Below are 20,705 nucleotides of genomic sequence, written 5' to 3'. Positions count from 1 at the left end.
AGTGCGCAATTGTTATAGATGGTTAGGCCAGGCCGTATTTTTCCTTGTTGAACTCTTCAAGAGAACTCAATCTTTCACCTTGATCACCAAGGACCTCTTCTGGAGTGCCTACATATGGTAGCGAGCCAGTATGTGGCACCCAAATGACGTGACTACCAAATGCTTTTCCTGATGCAACTCCCAAAACTGCATCTTCAAAGACCAGACATTCTTCTGGTTTGATATCGAGGTCATATTTTTCGTTAATTCCATTCAAACCGACTCTCCAGACATCTGGGTATGGTTTGCCTCTTCCTGGTGGAATTCTTTCATCATCACCAGTTACCACAACATCGAAAAGCTCAAATCCTTCACCCAAATGACTGGTCTTCCCCTTGAACTTGACTTTGTTTGACGAGGTACAGAGAGCAATCGGTATATCCTTCTCTTTTAGCCATTTAAGAAGTTCCAACGCGCCTGGTAAGAAGGCTGCAGTAGGCCAGTACTCATTTTGAATTTCCATGTTCTTTTTCTCCAATTCCGGTGGAGTTAAAGGTAATTTATAGGTCTCAATAATCTTCTTACCTGCTTCTTGGCCCGGTAGTCCTTGTAACTGAATCTTAACATCCCAGGTTAGAGGCCCTAACCCATATTCTTTCAAAATTCGATTCAAAGTCAATGTGTAGATGTCTTCCGTATTGATTAGAAGACCATCCATATCAAATAGACAGGCTTTCACACTGTTATCAATTAAATACATATTATCAATTGAATTAATTGACAAATGTATCTTTTGTTAGTATGTTAGCTTTAAACTAAAATCATGATTTTATTGCTAATATAACATACGATGTCGGAACGGCCATTTTTTTTTATTGTCGTGACCTTATTATTAATTGATTAGTATATTATTAAATGATATACTTTGGTGTTTCAATAATTGATTATATCAAATCCATTCTCTCCACATTTAATCTACTCATCAACAAAAATTATTGCTTTTTTTTTTTATCATTTACTGCTTCTCGATATCTGATCAATGACGTCATTTATTAGATATATATATAAGATCTTGGCCTTATTAAGCAGAGGATCATCTACAATGTACCTATGGTATACTAAAAGACTAATATTTGAATTTTGCTTAGAACCCTTCACTTGTTGGTGCTTTATATTTAATTATTGAACGTCCTTTTGTAAAGTACATATGCTAAAAAATAGGTTATAATGGAGGTAGAGGTGATCTACATACGGGACATTGTAGTTTGTAATTCATCCAACTCTCCAAACAGGGTGTATGAAACATGTGGTCACAAGGAGTAACCATATAGGACTCCTTGTCAACTTTATGAGTTTCAGGAATTTCTTCGACGTATACAGGGAATTCGGTCATACAAATGGAGCAATCTACAGTATGGTCTACAGACCCACCGTGCTCCATTAAGTGTTGTTGTGAGATGGCACGATGATATGAGTATTCTTCAGGGATGGCATGCTTTGGCAAGAACCAACGCGAACCTAAAATATCTTGAGAGTACAAAATCCCCGTCTGAATTACGAGCCACAAGATCAATAGAATGACAATCTTATGATTTTTCTCATGTCTAAATACATTTGCTGAATATGAGAAGAGATAAATTATAGGTATACAACGTATGAATGTTGTACCCAAGATAAATTGCCATAGTAATGGCCATTTAACCGCTCTTCTTCTGTTTAGAACTGGTAGGACTCTCCTACGCTCACGTCTAGAAGGAAGACCTTTCACACAGTTTCTTACAATCTGCGGAATCCAGTAAGAATTGAGAACAAATATGGTTATGTATTCACTCCAATTTCTAAGAGGTCTTGACCATGATGATGAAATGAAAATAAAGGACATTGCAAATAACATTGCTATCAAAAACTTTACCAGATGGTCGTTACTGATAGCAGCTTCATCTGGTATAATAACATTACGTCTAGTTTCTTCATTAGAATCTCCATTATTCCCACGTCTAAAAAGAGTTGTGATACCGATTCCAACTTCATTCACCTGTGAAGCAAAAATGGATACAATATATCTCAATTCAAAAATAGTACTGAGAACATATGTCACAAATGCGCTGGCAACTAATGGCAAGTACAATTCTGGATAGGCATTAGCAGTAACAAAGTAAAGAATAGCCAAGGAGCCGTCAATCAAAGTTATTGTGAAAAAAGTTGAATATGATAGTTTATTAATTATTGAAGGCGTATTGGTATGTTGCATTTGGCGCATTAGCAAGAGTATTTGGCAAATATAGAGACACACACCAATTAAAACATGATTTCTGATAGTTTTGACGAGAAGCTCATATCTTGTACCAAACCCATTCTTTACAGAAAAAGAAAAGCCACAGTCAGGAGCATATACCTGACCATTCCGAATACGCACTGGAGGCAGTTTCGAGAGATTAGCAGGTCTTCCCATAGGCCATTTTAGTTCATCCTCAATAATATTTAGATCAGATTTACTATATCCTTTCCATGGCTCCAACTGTAAGAAAGCCATATATTCACACCTTTCGATTGCATTATCAAATGCAATGTTAATATGGTCCATAGTTTGTATATCAATGTAGTTTTTTGTCTCCCAATATTCAGTGATTAGTTTCTTCACCTCTTCAAAAACTTCCTTATTTAACTCATCTCCAGCGTTATTAAAGTACTCCATATAGTGGGGAAAGGCAAATAATGAGCTAAATTTGGCGCTTGAGCTCATTAATAATATACGCCCTCTGAAGATATCATAAATACCAAGTCCACCAAACAGTACCTTCTGTGTTTCATTTTCGTCATTAAATTGCACTGTAGCAGAGATCATCTTCCATCTATCACTTTGGGAATTGAAAGGATGAGATGGAGGTCCATTGAAGGAATTAGATACTAAATCTAATGGTGATATACTTATACTAATTTTACCGCTATCATATGTCATGTTCGTAATAGCATCTCGAGTTTTAAAATACAGGTCTCCTTCAGGAGGCATATCTTCAGTATTGTTTTCTGCATACCGTATCGATTGGAAAAACTTTGCAATTGGCATTCTTATCGGACTAAATACGGTAGACAAGCGTTCTATTTCACCATTAATGATACTGGTAATATTATCTGGAAAAAATTCATGTCTTGCTTCATAGAATGTATCATTCCAAACTTCTTCCTTTATTATGTTCGTGACCTCATCCGGGAGTATCATAAAATTTTGGTTATGATGCCACTCTTCGTAGTTTTTACCTGGCAAGGGGTAAGTAGCATTTATTGGTGGGTCCTGAAGCACATCTTCGTATGCTAATTTAAACCCTGTTATATTCTTGAAATTATCATTTATCGTCATCTCATTAAATTGTTCATATTCTATTTGATATTGCTCTTTCACTTTCTGCAATTGATTATACTGATATTGAGAGGTTACTCCGTCACCAGCATTATTATTAGAGAAAATAAACAGTAGAATTACTATCAGAACTAATGTGTTAATATTTATTTCCGCCATATTTAGTTCTTTTTATCTATTTTGTTATGCGTATGGGTGACTTCTCAGATCATCTATCAATTATCAAAGTAAAAATCCAATGAAATTGGTACTAATGCAGCAATTTTGTAGTAATTAGTTTTATATGATTGAATTAGCTTATCCTATCGGTTCTATGTACTCTTCTTTATTCGATATCCAATATAAAATACTTCACTAAGTCTATGCTGATATAATTAATCACCAAGGGGAGACCTAAGGCCATTTTAAGGGCTGGGGCGACCCGTATAATAGTCATGCGCACAATACGTTCAAAGATATATGATCGGTATATTATATATTATATAAAGTTTTAAAATATGTTAATTACATTTGTATATTAATTTTAATATTTGTATTCGTTATTGTATCCTAGATTTATACTTACATATATATAGGTATATCTTAAATTATAAAAATAGAGGGAGCGGATGGTAATGCACGAAGATGCAACCTTACTTTTTACCCTTAAAGTCTCAAACTTGGTCTATCTAGTATAGACCTAAAATTGAAAATATCAATCAACGGAAACTTAAGAATGTCCAAAGGGTTTAAAATAGGCTACTGGATAATTAGTCGGTTTAGGAAACAAAAAAATAAAAGGTTAAAAGAATGATACATTTCAGTGGTTATAGACAAAAAAACAACAAAAAAAACTAGTACCTCTTTTTAGTCCTCATTGTTAATTAAATTTCGTCATCTCACCAATCCAAGGAGAAGGAAAAAAAGTTTAATACATTGAGGTTAAAAATAGTGTACTGTTCATATTATATTTTTTGTTATTCCGCCTGTTTTTCATAATCATATTAAGGTTTTCTGTAACAGTTAAAAGGGTCATATAATTCAGGATCATTAAAAATAAAAATAATGGAGCACATAGATTGTTTTGTCAAAAACACACTAGAAATATTTTAGTAGTGAAACAAAATAAAACTTGATAAATGAGGAACAAAAAAAAGGTAAATATTACAGTGAATTATAGGGAGAAGACAAAACAGAATCAATGCTCCAAAATTTGTAGGTTACCAGTGATGACGACGTTTTCTAAGACGGAGCCATTTGGAATGTCAATCTTTTGGCCGTCAGAACAGACAATGATGACAGTACCTCTCAATGTCACACCTTTACCCAAGAACACGTTACCTGTAATGGTCAAGTGGTCAAGTTCAACCAACTTTGGAATATGAGGAATTCTGGCTTGGAAATCAGAAACCTTTTTGTAATGAGAACCCAATTTGATCAATGGGTTTGGACCAAATCTGGATGGGTCCAATTTCAAGGCACCATGTTGCAAGTAGAACAAATCAGATTTTACCAGCAACAAATCAGAACAAGTCTTGACCGGCAAGAATCTGGATCTTGGGACAACAACACCGTGGGCACCCTTGAAGTGTCTAATAGCAGCACCACAAGCAGTTTCTAATTGCAAGACGTTAATTTCTTGGCCACCTCTGGTGATGGTCTTTTGGTTTGGAATAATTTCCATTTCCAAAGCACTAGATTCCACCAAGTTCTTGACAGCCTTCAAGTTGATCCACAAATTGTTAGTGTTGAAGTTGGTGAACTTTCTGATGTTCTTGAACTCATCAATGTGCTCCTTTGGCACTTGGGCGACTTCCAAAAGACGGACTTGACCATCGTAAGAGATCAAAGTACCACCCTTAACATCGGCTCTGGTCTTGTCTGTTAGTTCCATGATGTACTCAGCACCAGTTTCAATCATGTGATTCAAGATTTTCAAGTCAACAGTAGCACCCAAGTTGTCACCATTGGAAACGAACAAGATTTCTCTACCTTGAGCAATCAAGGCGTCCAATTCACCGGAGGCGTGTAGAGACTCGAACAAGTCACCATGACCAGGTGGGTACCAGGAGTCCTTCTCATCCTCGTAGTTTTCTGGGACTGGTAATAGGGAATCCTTAAAGACACGTGGGAATCTAGATTGGTTGAAAGATCTGATTCTGATTCTGTTAGCAGAGTACTTCTTAATCAAGTGTTCGGTGTCCTTGTCGGTGTTGAAGGAGTTCATCAACAACAATGGCACGTCACTATCGTATTGTCTGTTCAAGTGTTCAATTTGTCTGACAGATAAGTCCAAGAAAGAGTTACCTTCTCTGACCTCAATGACGGACTTTGGACCAACACAACCCATAGAAGTACCAAGACCACCGTTTAGCTTCAACACAGCCAATTTTGACAAGCTGGCAACGTTTTCAGCCTGTTGAGAAATGGAATCATAGCGGACAACCTCCTCAGTAGTTGGAGACTGGATCTTGTCCCACTCCAACGTGTTGCTGGAGGACTTCTCAACCAGGTATCTTCTGAACAAAGTGAAAAACGAGTCCAATTCGTTTTCAAACCTGGTACGCACATTTTCATCGTAATCAGGACCAATTGAATCAGCTAACTTGTTCAAAGCATTTCTCATCTGCGAGGCAGCAACACTATTAGTGTTGTTCTCAAATGCATATGTAGAATGCGTCTTTGTATGTTTCTTAGTAGACATTTATATTTGTTATAATTAGGGCTCCCCTTTTTTTGTTTTCTTTCAAGTTATAGTAACGTTAACTCTTAAAGCTGAATAATTGAATAATCCTTAATAAGTTTTAGTTTACAAGTTTTCCTTTATTCTTAAAAGGTCAAGCTTATATAGATCGAGAAGAGAGAGAGAGAAAGAGAAATAAGAAGGGGGGGGGAAGGATGGTTTTGCTTCGTTATTACCTTGTTTATTTCCCTGCCTTGTTTCTTTTCTTATTTCCCCTAGGTCCCTTTGTCCCTTTTTAAATTGATTTGTCCCCTTCGTGACTTTAATCCCAGCCTACACTCTTGCCTAGTCCTTCTGCCTAGTCCTTCTGCCTACAATCCTTCTCCCCTCCTCTCCTGCCTCGGTTCTTACCTACACAATCCGCTGCCTACGCTCCCAACTGCTGGGCTACTGCCACTGGGCTGCTGGGCCATGCTAGCCTACTGTCCATTGAACAACGCGCCTTTAAGCTTAAAACGCGAACCTTACAAAAATAGCTTCGTAGGCCCTCAGCGCAGCAGTGGGAAGAGAGGGACATAGAAGCGAGCGTAAGGAGAAGATGTAAACAGTAGTACAAGAGACTTCCCTATACCAGCTATAGGGATTTGAACTAACGTGGAGTGCTGATGCCAATGGAGAAAGACTAAAGAAAGGTTTTAGGAACTCGATTCATAAGGCAAAAATGAAATTTTTTAAGAAAAAAAGGGAGTGAACCTGCAAGATGTGGTTGATATTCTTTGATAAATACTGAGGGGTAAAAAAATGGTGAAGGGAGGGGGGGATATATGAAGGGGGTTTGATTAAATAAAGCAACCATTACCCAAAATGAATATCAAGTGGGGGAGGTGAATCATAATGTAAAATATTTATATATTGTGCAAACGGATTTGCTATATAATTCTGCAAATAATTTTACTTTATTTTGCCTAAAAAAAAACAAACACCATATACTAACATATGTATTTAAGGGGAATGATAAGTGGGGAACCTGTACGGCGGGGTTTTTTTTCTTCTTTCAAGTAGTTTATTTATTTAAATCTTAGAAGGATATGATTGTAGTGTAATGTGAAGTAAAAAAAAACAACGAACTAACAAAATGTCTTTATAACTGTATTGTTTAATGTTGCAAGTATCCTAATTCTGTATCATCTAGCAATTGCCAACCTGTATTGATGAGTTTTATCAATAATGGGTCTTCTTGTTTACTTTCTTTCACATCATGAGTTTCATAATATAGTCTCTTCAGTAGTGAGTTTTTGGTCTTTTTACCATCTTCGAAGGTCTTAAAATCGTGTTCAAATACTTTTAAGGGTTTGATCATGTTCAGTAGACTGGCAATTTGTACCACATCGTTCATGGAGTTCGAAAGTTTGTAGACTAAGTCCTGTGAGACGTCCATGGCGCTCTCTGGTTTTACCACATTGTCATTATCATTATCATTGTCATTATCATTACTCAGTAGAGTTGCGGAGGCGCTCTCTGAACTTATGGTCATAACTAGTCTAATTAGGATGGTCGGTATCATCTTGATCATTTCGTGAATATTGTGACTCTCATGGACAATGGCAATGGAGAACGGAGATATGACACCACGGGATACATCTGAATATATGATCTCGTTGTCGTGTTCGAGACCCAGGAGACGGCGGTAGAATTCGTTACCAGAATTAGACTTCGTGCTATTGACCATGGCATTTACATTATCATCACTCATCTCCTTTGACATTTTATCTTCCATATTCTGGGTAGGTACTAACGGTCTGTAGTTCAGATCAATACTATTTGTAGGATTTAATCTCATGTTCAAAGTCAATAACTGTAGAATAACTGAGATTAATGAACATAGAGTTTCAACAAGTTCTTTAGCCTTACTCAATGTTAGCTTCTTGAATTTACCAGTATTTGCCTCTAACAAAGAGAGTAGTAACACTGTGAATGAACTCTTTGTTACCAACAGCCTATGGAAACACTGTGACACACACAATGGCTGGTCACTGACACCATTGTACCCCTCATTTCCTTCTATAAATTGATGATAACTTCCAATAGACGAAAGATTTTTCATATTGAAAACAACGTTGTCATCGTTAGACTGACCCATTGATATCTTCGCGATTATACCAAAGTGGTTCATGGTGATTCTATTACTACCAACCTCACTGAGGAGTTCTCCTAGTTTTAAACTCATTAGTGCACTCTTCAGTCTTATAGAGCTTTCCTCAATGTTCCACTTACTGTTCTTGGAGTTTGTAAAAAAACGCTCTGTGGTATTGGTAATACAAACATTTAACAATTTAGGACCACCAAACACACAACTTTGGAGGGAATCAAACATTACTAGTAATATATATAGTCTTTTGAATAAAATGGAATACCGGTTACCCTTGCTTAAAATATCATTATCTTGTGAATCACTACCAGAGTTTGTGCCGTTATTTTCTCCAATTGCGCCATGATTATCTGTCCCACTATTTTTTCGTGGTCCATTAATCTCATCACTTGATTCCCTTCTATCATCAGACCTTTCTAACCCATTATTGACCAAATTACCGTTTCCTTTACTCATTTCATCATTTCCATCAATGCCAAGCGAACCTCCTTCATTATTATAAAATACGCTATTTCCTTCATTATCGTCTTCATTATCTGGATATAACAGCAGTTTGTATAGCTTAAATTCATTGAATATTGTTACAGACATTCCCAAAACAAAAGAGTTATCATATCCAACAATAGCCAGTATATAGTTCAATAAAATGAATGTTGTCAGGTAAATAATTTTAATTTTAGGGGAAATCCGGTCTTTATTCTCTCTGAATTTGGGATGTATATCGACAACTCGTTGGAAACATTCGTTTAAAGCGGTAATAAATGCACTTTGTAACTCCATCATACCATCAACATCATCATCCATTGAGTTCCTAGCATCACTCCGAGAAGAAGGACGATCATTTTTACTTGGGGAATCATTGAAGGTATCATCTCCGGAGGCTGATCGCAGTGGTGTGGTAAAATTTTCAAATGAGTGTGAACTATTTTTTCTCTTTAATGCTACACGAACTAACAGCTCCAAAGAATTTCTAAACCAAAGAATCACATACGAATTGACTTCATGTATGCTTGAAATTGGTTGCGTATTAACCAATAAGATATCATTTCTTAAAGTCTGCTTGTTTAATGGTATAACGGGGAATCCAACATGAATGAATTCATAGTACAGATCAATCAATTCAACATCTAATATTTGTCCATATTGGAATCCAGAGTTCTGTGGAGTTAAATTGGCAGAGACAGGAGAATTCATTGATTCCTGTTCGTAATTGGCTTTATTATTTGGCTTAGCTTTTTTAGATTCCGAATTTACTTGTTTAGCTTTCCTCTTCTTAGTTGTTTTGCCACGCTTCTCTTTCTGTATGTTGTTTAAATCTTTATTAGCCTCAAAGTCTGAAACATTAGCATCTTGTCCAGTACTGTGGTCACGTAGTGCATACGAATCTTGATTCTTTAAGTCTTCTTGTTTAAACGGTAAACCGGTGTCCAATGTTTTATCTGGTAGTAAAGAAATATTACTTAAATTAGCTGAATTACCACCAGGCAAGCCTGTCTGTGTATTTTGACCGTACATTAACGCTGCATTTGGTGACATTGCCTCACTTGTTATAGAACCATGTCTTGATTGAAATCCATTAGTGGTAAATTGACCGAAGCTTGAGTACGGTTGGTTAAAACTTTGTCTAGGTTGTAAGGAAAATTGCGAATATGAATATTGTTGCGATTGCGAGTTTCTCTGACTAGTCGAATTTGGGTTATTAACAGGATTCGAATTTGGATTATTGATACCAGAAATGGAATCACCTCTGCTAGTCGTCAGGAGATTATTATTGCTGCTATTATTATTATTACTATTATTATTATTACTATTATTATTACTATTATTATTATTGTTGCTGTTACCGTTTGGGTGAGGTAGTTGAGGTTGGCTCAACAGTATCGACGTTGAAGAGTTACGTAAAATCGATGGTATTGAACTGGATCTGCGCTGGTTATTAGTAGGTATCTGATCATCATTTTCGTCACCAGTAGGTAAAAAGGACCCGGCTTTCATTGATCCCCAGTAGTTTGGATTACCAGACAACAAATCATTAGACCCCACAACGCTACCCAAATTGCTAGTAGTGGTCAGTTGGGGCCTCACATTTGTAGGATCAGAAGGGTGTTTTATGCCAATGGGTGACTGTTGGAAAGTATTGTAAACAAGCTGATCTTGGGGATTAAACGTTCTAACTGATAAGTCACTTTGTAAAGACTCAATAGAGCCTCTCCTTTGATTCTGAAATTCATGATAAGGCACTTTCCAAAACGGTTGCTGTTGTTGTAGGTTAGTATGGCTAAGGTTACCGGATAATAGTATACTGTTTTCTCCACTATTATTATGGCTATTATTATTAGTAACATTATTAGAGGTGTTATTACTATTGCTGATACTGGTACTCCCGTTAACGTTGTGTATGTTATTGCTACTTCCGGGGCCCTGTTGTGGATACTGCGAAAGCGGTGGGAGAAGGATAGACCCAGATCTAGCTGGTGTTACGGGAGTAATGGAGTTCCGTAGCCTGTCGTCGAGACCCGTGTTATTCCTGTCCAGTTGTCCCGGATTAGAAGTTGTATCTAGAAGCGGAGTCCCACTGCCATGCCTCGACAACGGGTCAACATTCGAGTCGTCAAGAGCGGACTTCGGCCGCAGTATACCTGCATCCTCAAACATCGCGTTTGGTGTGTTATTCTCCGTATTCCCACCTCCAATACTTACCGACGCCCTGTTACTGTCTGCATCACCTTTGTGTATACCTTTCGTAGGCCCACGCTTCAAGGGAACCCTCTCAAAAGTACACCTCTCACCATTACGCTGGCACGAAGTACATATATTCCTCTCCAGGTTTCTATCACACTTAATCTTCTTTCTCCGACACTGATCACACGCCCTAGACGCATTAGTCCGTTTCTTATCACTATTATGCGGCATCGAACATTAAGAGCTTCCTGTATTCTTTTTCTTTTTTTAAAAAAAAGGCTCCTTACCTCTTATATATTTGTTCTTAAAGAATATTTATGTTATAGTATGAGTTTCCCTTTTGTAAGTACCTAAGGAACCCCAGCTTTTAAAGTAATAAGATGCCCTTGTTTTGTTATCCCCCCGCCAAAAAAAAAAATTATTGAAAATTATCGAAAGAAGATGATTTGAGGGAGTTAGAGGAAAACACCTTTCCCCTTCCCAACGTCTCCCAACCTCACTTTCAAAGACCGTCTCAGCAGGGTCCGAGAAAGGAGTGAAGAAAAGAAAATCTTTGAAGGATAGGGATCTCCGGGAATCTATCGTAGCACTTAGGGAACACTGCTAGTTCAAGACTACATTGCTACATTTTTATTCTACGTTTCTTTTTTTGTTGATATTACAAGAGAAGCTCTTTATATAACTTTATATAAGTACATTCGAAAAAAAAAATAAAAAAAATAAAGAAATAAAAAAAATATTGATATCAGCAAAAAGTAGGTTTGGTCTCATGCCTGTCAATCCTTTTAGAAAGGATTAAGTAGGAGTCGAAGAGCTGGGTTTATAGCAAAGTTGTCATCTGTTGATGACGTTATCATCATAAACAATATTTTTTTTTCTTGTGTAAGAGAACAGAAGAACAAAACTTCTGTTCAATACTATCATCTGATAGTTTAGTCTTCATTGGTCTGATATAAATCAATATGACGAAAAGATTGATTAAAGACATGTGAAAGAGTTAGAAGAAACACTTTTTGTAAGATGTAGTAGTCTTTTATATAAGACCCGACCTAAACTTTTTTTTTTCTTGATTGCTGGAAAAGTGTTACCCGTATAGCAATCAACCAGGGTATATTACTTACAAACAATTAATAATATATTATTGATATTGAGATTTTATATTATATAAAGATAAAAATATACATGTTTAGTTTTTAAAGTTTTTTTTTAAGGTATTGGGTCCTTTGGATCCTTTGGATTTTCTGGTTCTTCTCTGAAGTTCGTTGGGACTTCTTCTTCTGTTATTATGCTGATATCATCAGCTAAGTGGTTTTCCAGATCTTCATTGTCGTCTTCGAAAGACTGTAGGTCTCCTAGGTCGAAGTCGGCTACGTTATCTGGATCTGTAGGTAGTTGTTGAGAGACAGCCAACATGTAACTTGTGTCTGTAGGTCTCCAAATGAAGGCTATGATACAGAAGAAGATCAGGTAGACCATAGAAGGCCAGAAATCTGTGAAGAGGAATCTTGATCTCCAGTCCTTTTCGATTAGCTCCTTAGTGTTCATACCCAGGAACAATACAGAGGACAGTATCACACCCGCAAGAAGAGTAATGAAAGAACCCCAAATAATAAGTAGTAAATTCCTATACATGTTCAGCTTGACGACTTGTCTTTGCTCTCTCAAGTACTGTGTAGTCTTGCTCATAGCTCTGATGATCAAGAAATAAAAGACTAGCAAAGAGATCATGAATGGGATAAATGTAATCATTAACAATGGAGATGGGTCCTCAACGTCAACAGTGTAACTGTGAATAATGAATGCGACACATAGAGCAAAGGTAAACAAGGCATAGAATTGGCATTTTCTCATTAATGCCCTGTTCAACTTCGGATAAACAATACCGTAACCTAGAGCTACAATCAATAATAAGAAGAATGAGAAGGTAGCTTTACCAGCTGACATAATGGAAACAAAAACCATGTAGACTGCTGTTCCAGCAGTCTTACCCTTCTGGTTACAGATATCGTAGTAGGCCCAAGTGAATATAGTTTCAATTGTCAAAAATACGAAGAAGGCCAGTATATATTTCTGTAGAGGCAACAGTTCATGCTTGTGCTTCCAGAATGCAAAGGAGTATAGCGCCATGGCGACACCGTACCCAATCGCAAGCAAACCGTATAGTGGCAATTTATTAATCTCAGAACCAGCTAGGTGACCATAACTGTTTCTGAAGTTAATTATAGCCTCGTACTTGGTCCCACCTCTGTATATTGGCAGAGCGGCCACACAATAGAAACCAGTTTTGGTAACAGGGTACTTAGTATCATGAAGGCCTAATTCGCTTTGAGAGAAAGTCATCACTGTGTTCGTAAGAGTCTTGTTTTCACCTGAATGAGGATCATACAGAGTGTCAACAATAATGAATTCATTCAAATGATCTTCGTCACAAAGACCTCTCTCGACTGCCCCATCGTCACAGATGTATGTCTTCATTGGACTGTCAGCACTCTCATATACACCTAAGTGTTCAATATCCTGGAACTCATAGATAGCTACAACTACTGTATCATCAGGGAATTGACTCTTAAAACTCTTCAGATTGAAAGAGATGAAGGGATCCACTTTCCCCTTGAAATCACTTTTAGAGTACATACCAGAACACACCACATATTCCTTCTGGTTTAACTTCTCCTTATTAGCTGCCACTGTTACAGCAAAGAGCAGAACACATAACAGATTAAAAATTCGCCTAATCCCACTATTCACCATTATATTGCAAATTGATTTATTTCTTCTTCTATTATCAATTGGATACTTAAACAAACACCCTATTTTTTTTCCTGTCCTTATTCCTTCTTTATAGATATTATCTTTCACCCTTTATTTTTAGTTTTTATTTTTATATTAATATATTATTGACCGTTCTTGTACTTGTTAGCTTTTGTATTCAAAAAAGGAAAGGGTTTCTAAATGTAAATCTAACAATATTCCTTCATAGAATGAGATATACCGAAATAATATAACGTGCCTTGGTGGCCAAATTCGAGAAACCCTATCTCTTAAGCTCTTTTTTTTTTGTTTCACCAAAACCCGCAACACTGCTCTAATACATAACGCTATTCAGAAGAGAAAGGCGAAAACATACAGAAACATTACCCGGATACATGCATCATTTTAGTACCCGGATATATTTAACATCATATTACCCGGAATATATAAATACGGGTAATAAGTTTATATATTACCCGGATTACAGTCATATTCGTATAAACCGACTTGGAACCAACGGCCTATGAATGTAATATTGAGGGGAAGATCCGATTAATAGGTTATTGTTGTCTTGTACTTTGTATTAAAACATCTTATAATCTATTACGTTACAAAAGCTTTCTTCATCTATCTCTAGTAATCAATGAATGATGTATATATACGAAACAAAATACTTATATATCTTCTTTCTGTTATGCTCCATGTGTAATAGATGAATTAGTCATATAACAACGATATCGACATTCACAAATATTTAATTGGCGTAATAGCAGATATTACTATCGGAGTAGAGGGCATATAAATATTTATAAGTTTCTTTCTTTTTTTAAATACGAATGCTGACTAATTCGCTCCGTACAAAGAAATATTCTTATACTAGAGAAAGGGCATCTGACTAAAGGCACTCTAAGTATAGTTATTAAAATTAGTTTATAGCTTGGTACAAAAGTAGTGACTAAAGCAAAACAGAGATATAAGATAAGTACAAGCAATACTCAACAAAGAGTGTAAATTAAATATTCTTCAATTATGATGTTAGCTAGAAATGTCCAAAGGACGTTGAGAAAGAATGCTTTTCCATTTTCCAGGTTTATAAGTATTCAAACTTTAACCACTCCTAATGAAAATGCTTTAAAGTTCTTATCTAAGGACGGTGAGCTGTTACAAACCAGAGGTAGTAAGAGTATTGTGATTAAGAATACCGACCAGAACCTGATTAAGCATTCAAAACTTGCTTCTAAAGTGTTCACGGTGTGTCCCGGAGTTGAGTCAGTTATGATAGGTGACGATTTCTTGACTGTTAATAAGGATAGCCAAGTGCCTTGGAATCAAATCAAGCCTGAGGTTGTCGATTTATTGACTCAGCAGTTAGCTTCTGGGGAAGATGTCATATCTGATGAGTTCCATGCGATTAAAGAAGATAATGAGTCTGGTTACAAGGTTAACGAATTAAAGTTTGATTTAACAGAGGAAGATGAAGAAATACAAGAACTTATTGAGGAGCTTATTGAAACGAGAATCCGTCCTGCCATTATGGAAGATGGTGGTGATATAGATTTTAGGGCCTGGGATCCAGAAACAGGTACAGTTTATTTGAAATTACAAGGTGCTTGTACCTCTTGTTCATCTAGTGAGGTGACACTAAAATATGGTATCGAATCGATGTTAAAGCACTACGTGGATGAAGTACAAGAAGTAATACAGATGATGGACCCAGAGCAAGAGATTGCCTTGAAAGAATTTGATAAACTGGAACAGAAACTCGAGTCCAAGAACAGAAACCAAGCTACAGAAACCGTTTGATATAGTTATTTGACCAGCCTCATACAAAGGTGAAGTATCTAGTTTATCCCACTTTTAAAAGTACAAAATAGCACCGAATTATTTATAATAGTAGAAGAAGTTAAAGTTCTCCAACCACTATTCACAGCTTCTTATACTAGTATTATTAAGCCATAACACCTGTATATAAATACACATATATATCATTAGTTTCAATTTCTCCCTTTTTTTCCAAAATAGTAATACATAAAGATGTTTTACTAATTAATCAGTTCAATTTACATTAAATTTGGTGCATTGTTGATGTTCAATGAAATATCATACAAAATAATTTAAAAAAGGGAGATAAATTGCTTCATTTCATTATTTAGTTTAGTTTTGCAGAGCTCTTAGACGATCTCTCATTTCATTCAACATTTTATCAGCCTCATCTTCAATCTCATCTTCAGGTACTTCTTGTTCAGTTTCTTCCACAGGTTTAGAAAGTTCTGTAGTTGGAACATTATCAGCTTTCTCAAGTTTTTCTGTAGTATATTGCTCAACAATTTTATTAACTTCAGCATCAACCTCGTCGTTTAATTCTTCAGTATCATCGATAGACTCCATAGTATCGTCAATCATTTCACTTATTATACCAGACTTCATTAACTCTTTCTCTAATTCGACCATAGTACCTTGTAGCTGGGGTAGCCTGACTAAAGAATTTACCTCACGCATTAAACCTGTACTATTTGCCATTTGATTCGATAGTGTCCTCATCCTGAATGCCTCATCTATCTTCATACTCACAGATTCTAACTGGGCTTTAGATGTATACATTCTGGTATATTGCTTATTGATGTAATAAAGCTCCTTTGCGTATAACCTGACATTTCTAACATCATTTTTCTTAGCAGACTTCTTTATCAAAGCCTGTGTCTTATTTTGGAGCACGCTAAGCTCTCTTAAAGATTTATCAATTTGCCTTGAGTTCTTTCTCAGGAGAGACTTAATATTTCTCTGCTGCTCCTTAATATCAGGCCCCCAAATAGCATTTTTAACATAATCCATTATACCTCTAACTATAATTATCGAGTTGTTATCCAAATAGTAGCTATCTCCCCTTATTAATCGAAAATGTACTTTACTGTATTCAAAAGTTCTCAAGAACGGTAAAGTCTGATAATAATCGCTCCCGCCTTAACTAAAACAAAAAAAAAAGGCGGCATTTGAACTTGACGCTTTATAATTCACCGTAAATATATAAAAATAATGGGCGATTAATATATGTGAAGATTATACGTCCTGACAAGGCTATATATTGCTATTCAATTGTTACTTAATTTGAGATTGATTTTACTAGTACAATCTGTATTTGAGAAAGTTTACTGCCTTTTCATTTATTGATATTATGAATATATGATATAAAATACTTTTATAACAGTTTTCTAATCCGATATAGTGTAACGGCTATCACATCACGCTTTCACCGTGGAGACCGGGGTTCGACTCCCCGTATCGGAGTAATTTTTTCCTAACAATATTTTAATATTGTATGGGATCTAAGTTAATTATCTAAGTGTAATATTTAAGTTGTTACAGACAGTTTATTCAATGTTACGAGATTTTTTTTTACCAAATATTAATATATATTAATAAAAAAATAATTAAAATAATACAAGCCTTGACGGCGATATTTTTATGTACTAAATTTCCGTCAATGGTGTTTAATTGAATGAAAAACATATACCGCAATTTCCAACCCCATAAGTCAAATTTCTTTAACTTTACCTTTAATCAATTAATTAGTCAGAATCCCGCCTATTAGGAGTGGGTGTTTCTAATATGTTATGGTCAGTCACTGGGTTAAAAGGTTTGATTTTCTCCTTTGTATACTTGTCATCCCTTTTAATACTATCTGACACACCACTCTCCTCGTATCTTCTATCGACTCTTCTTTTTGTATTGTTATGGTATGGTGAACTATCAGCCGACAGTTGTCCCATAAGTTCTATCAGTTCATTTTCTAGTGACAATTTCCGTAGTTCGTTTTCTTTCTTAATAAGCAGTTTCTTTTTCACTACTTCTATTTGATTCTCCAGATTCTTTAATTCGGCACTCTCTTGACATATTATATCCTCTTCTGACGGGTCTCGTATTTTAGGGGAACTAGTAACTGGTAATGTATTCTGTTCCGTCCGTGGGGAAGAATCTGTAAAGCCAGATTGCTGTTGCTGTTGCTGTTTCTGTACATTCGCCAGTAATTCCATTAGTTTATCAACTTTATCGTTCAGTTGTTTCGTACTAGGATTAAACTTTTCATCCATGTAAATATCTTCCTCTCTCTTTTTGGGTATTTGAATATAATCATTTGCATTTTCAAAGGATGATTCAAATGAGCTCTCTTTGGCCGCGGTCCCAGGTGGAGAATATCTTATATTATTCTTTTTCCCGTTTATTTCCTCCTGAAGCTTCTTGTTCAACACACTATATTTTGTCAACTTAGCTCGAAATTGACCAATTATTATATTTAACCGTTCTATCTCATCACGTTGTGCAGCTGTTGTAGCTTGGAGTTTTTTATTTTGCGAAATAAGATCATTAATTGCCTTCTTCTGTAGTTTGATCTCTTCTGGAATTAAGCGATCAACATTTTCATCCCCAAGATTGTTTGGAATAGGATACCTAGTGTATTTATTATTATAATTATCCGCTAAATCAAATGGCGGGATATCATTTACTTTTGATGAATAATACCTGTCACTTCTTGAGTTATATCTTCTTGGAGTAGGTGAAATACTCATTTTTAAAAAAATTGGTATAATCTTCTTCTTTAGCCTTCTTAATAAAGAATAATACTACTATACTATTATGAGTTCCACAGGTTTTATTGAATTCTTCTTTATTTATTCCTTCTATTATCCGAACACTTCCACTTCCACTTTCTTTGAGAAGTAGAATAGTTTTTTTGACTTTATATTTTTTCCAGTATAATGAAAAACTGGCTTCACAAAGTAAATACAATGTTTTCTATAAGAACTGAGTCCAACAAGACAAAAACTCTCTAGATAATAATCTCCCAGTTATATCAGGGCCATTATCTTGTTGTTCTTCATTTGTATTTCAAGCTTTTATTTTCTCTATGTATAATATAGAACTTATCGCGTTTTTAGCATTTTCGCGTCACAAAAAAAAAGACCATCTAAGAAATTAAATCAGTACTTCAGTACTTCTACCGGGTTACTAGAAGAGTTTACAAGATCATTCATGTGACCAATATTTTTTTTTTCGTCTGGTAAATTACTTCAAGAGAAAGAAATACAGTTTTCATTGTAATAATAATTCTATTTAACTTCTATCCCAGAAGAAATTTATTTACAGGATTGTTGAAGACCCTGTGTGAAGGAGAGAATTTTTATAGTTGAGTTTTCTTTAATTGAGCTATTTGTCTTGCTTCGGAATTCTTTTTTATTTTTTTCCTTTTTATCACCCTCTTTTCTGAATACACTATATCTTGAACATTTTAGTCATATCTTACCATAATTTTTTTCACCTCTTGCAGAATACTCATTAACAAAAAATTTGAAATATCAAGCAAGAACAAATATATCTTATAACACCGCTGTATTGTCTCATTGAAAAAAAAAAGATGTATTTACTACGCCCGGAAAGATGTACGATATCTCATCTACTACATTATGCTTTTTTTTATGTTCTATGGTTCTAATTCAATAGACATATAGCAAAATGTCCTTCCGGACATTACAAGCAGCGGATTTATTTCTTATATATGATTTGTATTCATTATGCCTCGGTATCTTCTCTTTTCTAAAGAAAATTCTTTTTTCTATTCCCTTATTTTCTCAAAGAGCTAAAGAAACAACAAATATACACTTTTCTTATTCAAAAGAACGATATCGAAGAGGCACCTATCACATTTTACAAAAAGTCTCAATGGAAAAACAATTCTACAAAGAAAGTGAATATTGTAGGCCATACTACCAATAAGAAAAAGAATTAACAATACAATTATGGAATAGAACACAAGGAAATATGTTAGAATTTAGGCAACTTTGTCAGATTGGGTTTCTTGAAGAGGGTGAAATATAGTTTGATTTTCTTTTTTTTTTTATCACTTCTCCAATTCAGAAAACAAAAATAGTTATAAATATTTTATATGAACAAAAGAAAAAAAAAAGAGAATAGTAAGATAGTATTCTAAACATAGCACCTTTATCTCTATACCATGTGGAAAAGTGCTGTTAGTGGGAAACAGTACAGCAACAGCAACAATATCAATAAAATTTGATGAAGTCAGACTTGTGTTGCTTACATTACAAAAATTTAGGGTAATAATAACCATTTTTTTTCTATCTGTTGTATTTCAAATTAAAAGTCCCTATACTTGAAACAAGATAAAAAGAAAAGAAATATAAAAACACTAGCTACCAATTAATTTAAAAAGCAGAATAAATATTCACATTTTGTACTAGGTTTTGAGTTCGAAAGGTTAGAGAAAAAAAAAATATAACTTGGGTAATACGTACTGCCCAATAATAATAGATACTAGTTATGTAAATAATGAAAAAACAGCTAACTTGGTGAGGGCGTTAACAATATCTCGTTCATAACCTAGTCATTGTTTATTTTTTTTTTTTAAAAGTTCTTATTCAAGAGTTAATCGTTACTTTTAAAGACCTATGAGCATAACCTTTTAAAGACCTATGAGCATAACCCACATACCTACATATAATTGGTCATTTTGTAAGTCCTCTTACTCTCTTTCTAGCACTTGCTGTGCTTTTAGCCTGGGCTGCGTTGACTCTCCCTCTTTTTTTTACCAGTTTGAGCTGCATAAACTGCGCTTTTTCTACTAAAGATGAAAATCTCATGACTTCTGCCTTTCCTTTTATTATTATTTTTTTAATTCTTTTTTTGAAGGTGTTTTTTCTTTTTGGTAAACCTTCGCCATATTTAGCTCAGTAATGTTCCCGCCTAGTTTTGATTTCATTTCCTCTATTTACCTATTCATACTTTTTCTCATTACTCTCCAATACGAAGACAATTAACCGTACGGTTCTTGCCTCTACGGACTTTATAGAAAAAAAGGGGGGCCGGAAATAAGATAATAATTCCTTTGTTTCCCGTATATCCCGTTTCGATAATTTTCATTTCAGTCAGAAGCGCAAGCATACAGGTCAAATATCTGTAAATAACAGGCAAGAGAAAACAAAATGGCCTTTTTTCTTTTTATAAGTCCTTTCTCTGGGGGGAGTGTTCGCTTAACCACATTATTTTGTTCTTTCCAAAAGCATTAGTTTTTTCCTTCTATTAATCATTTGTAATCAACATTTTACCGAATT

At 35.2% G+C, this 20,705-nt stretch overlaps 8 protein-coding genes across 8 annotated transcripts; 1 reads left to right on the top strand and 7 right to left on the bottom strand.

The window, feature by feature from the left end:
- Positions 1-22: 22 nt before the first annotated feature.
- On the bottom strand, positions 23-739 carry RNJ42_00920 (haloacid dehalogenase superfamily protein; the record flags this gene model as incomplete). Its single annotated transcript, XM_071051086.1, has 1 exon — positions 23-739. The coding sequence occupies one exon, from the start codon at positions 737-739 to the stop codon at positions 23-25; it is 717 nt and encodes a 238-aa protein (XP_070907782.1).
- Positions 740-1,201: 462 nt separating this feature from the next.
- Positions 1,202-3,496, bottom strand: TUL1 (ubiquitin-protein ligase TUL1; the record flags this gene model as incomplete). Its single annotated transcript, XM_071051085.1, has 1 exon — positions 1,202-3,496. One exon carries the CDS (start codon positions 3,494-3,496, stop codon positions 1,202-1,204), a length of 2,295 nt encoding a protein of 764 aa, XP_070907781.1.
- Positions 3,497-4,514: 1,018 nt separating this feature from the next.
- UGP1 (UTP glucose-1-phosphate uridylyltransferase) lies at positions 4,515-6,020 on the bottom strand (the record flags this gene model as incomplete). Its single annotated transcript, XM_071051084.1, has 1 exon — positions 4,515-6,020. The coding sequence occupies one exon, from the start codon at positions 6,018-6,020 to the stop codon at positions 4,515-4,517; it is 1,506 nt and encodes a 501-aa protein (XP_070907780.1).
- A 1,135-nt stretch (positions 6,021-7,155) lies between these two features.
- On the bottom strand, positions 7,156-11,061 carry RGT1 (Rgt1p; the record flags this gene model as incomplete). Its single annotated transcript, XM_071051083.1, has 1 exon — positions 7,156-11,061. The coding sequence occupies one exon, from the start codon at positions 11,059-11,061 to the stop codon at positions 7,156-7,158; it is 3,906 nt and encodes a 1,301-aa protein (XP_070907779.1).
- A 975-nt stretch (positions 11,062-12,036) lies between these two features.
- Positions 12,037-13,581, bottom strand: PTM1 (Ptm1p; the record flags this gene model as incomplete). The annotated part of the gene is made up of 1 exon (XM_071051082.1): positions 12,037-13,581. The coding sequence occupies one exon, from the start codon at positions 13,579-13,581 to the stop codon at positions 12,037-12,039; it is 1,545 nt and encodes a 514-aa protein (XP_070907778.1).
- Positions 13,582-14,610: 1,029 nt separating this feature from the next.
- On the top strand, positions 14,611-15,384 carry NFU1 (Nfu1p; the record flags this gene model as incomplete). Its single annotated transcript, XM_071051081.1, has 1 exon — positions 14,611-15,384. The coding sequence occupies one exon, from the start codon at positions 14,611-14,613 to the stop codon at positions 15,382-15,384; it is 774 nt and encodes a 257-aa protein (XP_070907777.1).
- Positions 15,385-15,735: 351 nt separating this feature from the next.
- VPS24 (ESCRT-III subunit protein VPS24) lies at positions 15,736-16,413 on the bottom strand (the record flags this gene model as incomplete). Its single annotated transcript, XM_071051080.1, has 1 exon — positions 15,736-16,413. One exon carries the CDS (start codon positions 16,411-16,413, stop codon positions 15,736-15,738), a length of 678 nt encoding a protein of 225 aa, XP_070907776.1.
- A 734-nt stretch (positions 16,414-17,147) lies between these two features.
- On the bottom strand, positions 17,148-18,146 carry SPC42 (Spc42p; the record flags this gene model as incomplete). Its single annotated transcript, XM_071051079.1, has 1 exon — positions 17,148-18,146. The coding sequence occupies one exon, from the start codon at positions 18,144-18,146 to the stop codon at positions 17,148-17,150; it is 999 nt and encodes a 332-aa protein (XP_070907775.1).
- Positions 18,147-20,705: the final 2,559 nt, after the last annotated feature.

Source organism: Nakaseomyces bracarensis (genome assembly GCF_045282275.1).
Source record: "Nakaseomyces bracarensis strain CBM3 chromosome Unknown Scaff5_0, whole genome shotgun sequence".
NCBI lineage: Eukaryota > Fungi > Ascomycota > Saccharomycetes > Saccharomycetales > Saccharomycetaceae > Nakaseomyces > Nakaseomyces bracarensis.
Note: the sequence above shows the minus strand (reverse complement) of the source record. Positions and strands in the feature narration are given on the sequence as shown.